Genomic DNA, 6,362 nt, shown 5'->3' with positions numbered 1-6,362 from the left:
CCGGGCTCGCCTGTGCCCCCTGCAGCCTGTGTCTGCTCATCTGGCAAAGCAGCTAATCCCGTCTCAGAGACTTCATTCATTCATTCATTCACTCACTCATCCATTCACTCATTCATTCATTCACTCACTCACTCACTCACTCATTCTCTCATTCATTCTCTCGTTCATTTGCCCACCGCTGGCCTCCCCGCCCTCCGAGACCTGGAGTCAGTCACCGAGACCATCTCCTCACCAACAGCGACTTCTTTTTGGAGGCGAAGAGGAGTGTGTGAGCCTCGTTGTTGTTTTATTTTTTTATTATTTTTTTAAAATATATTTTTATTGATTTCAGAGGGGAAGGAAGAGGGAGAGAGAGACAGAAACGTCAATGATGAGAGAAAATCATGGATTGGCTGCCTCCTGCATGCCTTCCACTGGGGATCGAGTCCGAAACCCGGGCATGTGAAAATATATATTATTTAAAAAAAATAATAATAATAAAGAAAGAAATGCTGACTGAGCGCCTCCTGTCTGTGAAACACTTTGCTAAGCGCTGGGACCCGGCTGGGCACCGCCAGACAGAAGCTGCAAACAGAGTGGGAGCCAGAGAGACGCGGCCGGGCCCCCGCAGCACAGATGGGGAGAGACACGGAGGGGCAGAGACGGCGAGAGACAGAGACCCAGGTAGAGACCGAGACACACAGAGAGGCAGGAATTCACAGAGGGTCAGAGGCAGAAACAGCGACAAAGGCACGGAGAGCGGGTCAGAGACCGAGGGAGACACAGAGACCAAAGGAGAGACAGAGACACAGAGAGACAGAGAGACAAGAGGGTCAGAGACCGAGGGAGACAGAGAGAACAAAGGAGAGACAGAGACACAGAGAGACAGAGAGACAAGAGGGTCAGAGACCGCGAGAGACACAGAGACCAAAGGAGAGGCAGAGACACAGAGAGACAAGAGGGTCAGAGACCGCGAGAGACACAGAGAACAAAGGAGAGACAGAGACACGGAGACACAGAGAGACAAGAGGGTCAGAGACCGAGAGAGACACAGAGAACAAAGGAGAGACAGAGACACGGAGACACAGAGAGACAAGAGGGTCAGAAACCGAGAGAGACAGAGAGACAAGAGGGTCGGAGACCTCGAGAGACACCGAGGCACAGAGACGCTCAGACGTGGGAGCGTGAAGGTCACAGCGCCTGGTTGGACTCCCAGCCCCAGCACCTCCCAGCTGTGGCGCCTGGAACCCGCCCCCTCGCCTCCTGTGCCTCAGTTTCCCCAACTGTGAGAGGTACCTGTGTCACTGGGCTGCTGTGAGAACCGGATGAAACACTTCTCAGGTGGCGGGCGGGCTCAGTAAAGCCAGTGCCCCCTCCGCCCCACCGCTGGCCTCCCCGCCCTCCGAGACCTGGAGTCAGTCACCGAGACCATCTCCTCACCAACAGCGACTTCTTTTTGGAGGCGAAGAGGAGTGTGTGAGCCTCGTTGTTGTTTTATTTTTTTATTATTTTTTTAAAATATATTTTTATTGATTTCAGAGAGGAAGGAAGAGGGAGAGAGAGACAGAAACGTCAATGATGAGAGAAAATCATGGATTGGCTGCCTCCTGCATGCCTTCCACTGGGGATCGAGTCCGAAACCCGGGCATGTGCCCTTGACCAGAATCGAACCCGGGACCCTTCAGTTCGCAGGCCGACGCTCTATCCACTGAGCCACACCGGCCAGGGCTCATTGTAGTTTTGATGTCTGAGCAGCTAAATCTAGAAAGAAAAGAAGGATTCCTGTGACCCTCCTTCTACCCACAGAAGCAGCCATCGTGAATTAACATTTCGGTTGAATCTTTCTAGCAATGTCTCCTCGTTTTCCTAGTATGGGCCAGAGGAATTTTGGCTGAATGAGTCAAAACAAAACAAAAATGCCCCTATTTAAAATTCCATTTGCTGACCAGTTAGTTTGCAAGGTGAGCCCGAGGAGGTGGGTCAGACTCGTGTAACAGATACAGAGGGGGCTCAGAGAGGCGGGGTGACTGGCCCAAGGTCACACAGTATTGCCCGCCCTCAGTCTGAGGGTGGGCAGAAGACAGTCGTCTTGGGGTGTCCTGTCCGCTCAGTTCATCTGTCGAAAGGCCGGTCTGGATGCTGTGGTGTGGGGAGCCTCCCCGCTGCCCCCCATGACTGAGTTTGAATCCTGTCTTGGTTACTTTCCATCTCAACCCTGCTGTTCTCACCTGTGAAAAGGGCTCCCTTGCAGGGCGCGGGGACCCAGAGGGCCAGCTGGGCCTGTCCGGGCTCTGGACTGCCCTGGCGGAGGGATGGTGGGCTGAGTGGGGACCCGCCCCCGGCCCAGGCCTGGGCCGCCTCGCCCTTGCTCCACCTTCAAAGACCCTTCGTTCCTGGCTCTGAGGAGGTGGCACCCTGCCCTGTGCTTCCCGTGGGACCTCTGCTGACCTCTGTCACCGGGCCCCCCACAGCTGTGGGGACCCCAGGGGGGCACCGTGCCAGCCAGAAGCTTGGAGTTCCAGGGGGAGGGAGAGTCTGAGGGGAGCAGAGCTCCCAGGTCCCCAAGGGAGACGGGAAGGGAAAGGCAGGGGCAGTGCTGGGGGACAGAGACCCAGGGAGACCCCATGGGGGTGTCGGAGATGCTGAGGGGAGAAGGCGGGCCTGGAGACTGGCTCGGGAGGACGGGACCTGTCGAAGGAGAGGACCCGGCGACCCAGGGAATGTACTACCTCCGGCCTTCGCACCTGCTGTTCCCTGTCTGACATGCTGTTCCCCAGCCACGGCCCTCAACCAAGTCGGCCCCTCACGCCCCCTCCGAGCTCTCCTGCCACTGTCTCCACCCCCCTCTCCTGATTGACTTTCCTCCGTAGCTCTCACCACATGGACGTCCTGAACGGGTTTCCTCTTGGTCTTGCTGACCGACTGCCTGTCTCCTCGTCGGATGGTCAACCCCGTGAAGACAGGGCTGGTCCCCTGTCGGATCCGGGGGGCAGTGCCTGGAAGCGTGCCCAGAACGCAGCCGACGTTCAGTGAATGCTGTTGGTAGGAGAAATGAGTCATCACGGGCTGATGGGGAACGAGTGGCTGGTGGTCCGTGGAGGAGCCAGTTAGATCTCAGGGAGTGGGATGGGGATGGGGATGCGACGCCTGACTATAGAGGGTGAGAGGCCCAGGCTCCGAAGGAGGTGGCAAGGAGAAGAAGAAGACGCCAGAATAGCATCTTCCTCAGTGTCAGGAGGGGAGGGACAGTAATGGAGACCACTGACCGCACAGAAGTGCAGGGGGGGGGGGGTTGGGCATCGGAGGACAGGGAACGGACTTGGAGTGGGATGGGAAGAGGAAGTGGGAAACCCAGTGCCAGCTGGATGGGGCGCTGGGAGCAGCAGCGATCGCACATCCATCCATCCATCCATCCATCCATCCATCCATCCATCCATCCATCCATCCATCCATCCATCCATCCATCCATCCATCCATCCATCCATCCATCCATCCATCCATCCATCCATCCATCCATCCATCCATCCATCCATCCATCCATCCATCCATCCATCCATCCATCCATCCATCCATCCATCCATCCATCCATCCATCCATCCATCCATCCATCCATCCATCCATCCATCCATCCATCCATCCATCCATCCATCCATCCATCCATCCATCCATCCATCCATCCATCCATCCATCCATCCATCCATCCATCCATCCATCCATCCACATCCATCCATCCATCCATCCATTCATCAATCCATCCATCCATCCATTCATCCATCCATCCATCCATCCTTCCATCCATTCATCATCCTTCTATCCATCCATCAATCCATTCATCATCCATCCATCCATCCATCCATCCATTCATCAATCCATTCATCCATCCATCCATCCATCCATCCATCCCATCCATCCATCCATCCATTCATCAATCCATTCATCATCCATCCACTCATCATCCTTCCATCCATCCATTTATTCATCTATCCTTCTATCTTTCCATTTATCCATCCATCCATCCATCTATTCATTCATCATCCATCCATCCATCCTTCCTTCTATCCATTTATCCATCCATCCTTCTATTTATCCATCCATCCATCCATTCATCATCCTTCCATCCATCCATTTATCCATCCATCCATCCTTCCTTCTATCTCTTCATCTTCCTTCCTTCCTTCCTTCCTTCCTTCTTTCCTTCCATCCTTCCATTTATCCATCCATCCTTCCTTCCTTCCTTTTAGCCATCCATCCATCTTTCCATTTATCCATCCATCTTTCCATTCATCATCCATCCATCCATCCATCCATCCTTCCTTCCTTCCTTCTTCTTTTTTTTTTAAAATATATTTTATTGGTTTTTTACAGAGAGGAAGGGAGAGGGATAGAGAGTTAGAAACATCGATGAGAGAGAAACATTGATCAGCTGCCTCCTGCACACCTCCTACTGGGGATGTGCCCGCAACCAAGGTACATGCCCTTGACCGGAATCGAACCTGGGACCCTTCAGTCCGCAGGCCGACGCTCTATCCCCTGAGCCAAACCGGTTAGGGCTGACTTTCATTTAAAGTTAACTGTAAAACCAGGAACAGTGTAAAGTACTTTCCTTTGGTAAGACCACGTCTCAATTTAACTCTTGGAAGCCGAGCGTGGGCATGGAGATACAGCACGTAAGGTGTCCCACGAGTAACTTCATCCTGATCACACACGGAAATGCGGGTATGTTGGATGTATCGGATTAAATAAAACACAGTCCTAAAACGAGTCTCACCAAACAGGTGAGAAAAAAATAAATGAAACATTTTTTACTTAAAAAAAAAATGTGGCTTCTAGGAGGTTGAGGATCACACAGGCGGCCAAGTCCCAGTGAATAGACGGCTGGCCTGGGCCACTTCCGTCCGCTTGGCGTCCTGCCTGGAGATGCCCAGCCTCTCTGGGCGGTCCAGGCAAGGACGCCCAGGAGGGACACTCGCCAGGTGAGGGCCCCGCGTGGAGAAGGCATCGGGTGGAGGGCCTGGTGCAGGCAAAGGCCTAGAGCAGTGGTTCTCAACCTTCTGGCCCTTTCAATACAGTTCCTCATGCTGTGACCCAACCATAAAATTATTTTCGTTGCTACTTCATCACTGTCATGTGGCTACTGTGATGAATCGTGTTGTAAATATCTGATCTGCAGGATGGTCTTAGGCGACCCCTGTGAAAGGGTCGTTCGACCGCCAAAGGGGTCGCGACCCACAGGTTGAGAACCGCTGGCCTAGAGGCTGAAGAGGAGACAGCTGGGAAGTTTCCTCTCCGCTGCCCCAGTGAGCTCCTGGGAAGATGCACGGGGTCACCCACCACCTGCGGGCACCACCGACCACCAGCGGGTCCCCTTCGGCCTCAAACCCCCTCGGGTGGGAAAGGGGCGCAGGGGGCGGTCTCCACGGGCTGTGGGCAGAGAGTGGAGGTGGGGAGCCCGGAGCACGGCCCCCCGCCCGGCCCCATCGGTCCCTGGGCCTGTCTCTGGGCCCCAGGATGTGCTATTTTGCTCTTGGAGTTCAGGCCTGGGCAAAGGGAGGTCACTGGGTCATGAGGTCTTATTTCCACAGAATCCAGGCCATTGTCACCTTCAGAGCCTGACCTTCCCATGAAAAGCTAGTCATTGCTGGGGATTCTGGGAGGCTGAGGAGGGCAGCTCTGGCTGCTTAGAGGCAGGTTCCCAAGAGGGCAGAGCCTGGGGGCAGGGCTCCCAGAGCCGGGAGCCGGACAAGGAATCTGAATGGAGGTGAGGGGACAGGGCTGGAGCTGGGGGCCTGGACACTGGGTCTGAGGGAGGAGGGGCAGGGGGCCTGGACCCCTGGGTCTGAGGGAGGAGGGCTGGGGGCCTAGACTCCTGGGTCCGAGGGAGGAGGGGCTGGGGGCCTAGACTCCTGTGTCTGAGGGAGGAGGGCTGGGGGCCTGGACTCCTGGGTCTGAGGGAGGAGGGGCTGGGGGTCTGGACCCCTCGGTCTGAGGGAGGAGGGATGGGCTGGGGGCCTGGACTCCCATGACCCAGACAAAGATGAAACTGGGACACTGTGACATCCGGACCTGGGAAGGGGGTGGGTCGTGGGTGTCTGGGTCACGGGTGGGGGTGCCAGTGTCTCCGAGGCCATGGGGGCCCCTTTGAGGAGGAGAAGACCTGCTGGGTGGGGTGGGAGGAGGCCGCTGACACCTGCGAGCCGGCACGACGGTCCCCCCGCCTCCCCTCTAATCAGCGGGTCCATCTTGGGGTGCGCAGGTTGTAGAAACCTCCCCTGCTCTCCACCCTGATTACTCCATCCCCATCGAGGAGCCTGCCCCAGGGCCGATACTGAGACTGCAGCCCCAGCCCCACCCACACACTCACAGGCCCCCCCCCCCACCGGCTC

At 55.8% G+C, this 6,362-nt stretch overlaps 1 protein-coding gene across 1 annotated transcript in view; it reads right to left on the bottom strand.

Moving 5' to 3' along the window:
• Window positions 1-6,362, bottom strand: part of SULT2B1 (sulfotransferase family, cytosolic, 2B, member 1) — a 77,264-nt gene that overhangs the window by 44,625 nt on the left and 26,277 nt on the right. Inside the window, exon 2 of the mRNA XM_014550421.1 lies at window positions 2,857-3,015. Coding sequence (XP_014405907.1) covers window positions 2,857-3,015 — 159 coding nt within the window. The remainder of the gene's footprint in view (window positions 1-2,856; window positions 3,016-6,362) is intronic.

Source organism: Myotis brandtii, unplaced genomic scaffold (genome assembly GCF_000412655.1).
Source record: "Myotis brandtii unplaced genomic scaffold, ASM41265v1 scaffold601, whole genome shotgun sequence".
Taxonomy (NCBI): Eukaryota; Metazoa; Chordata; class Mammalia; order Chiroptera; family Vespertilionidae; genus Myotis; species Myotis brandtii.
Note: the sequence above shows the minus strand (reverse complement) of the source record. Positions and strands in the feature narration are given on the sequence as shown.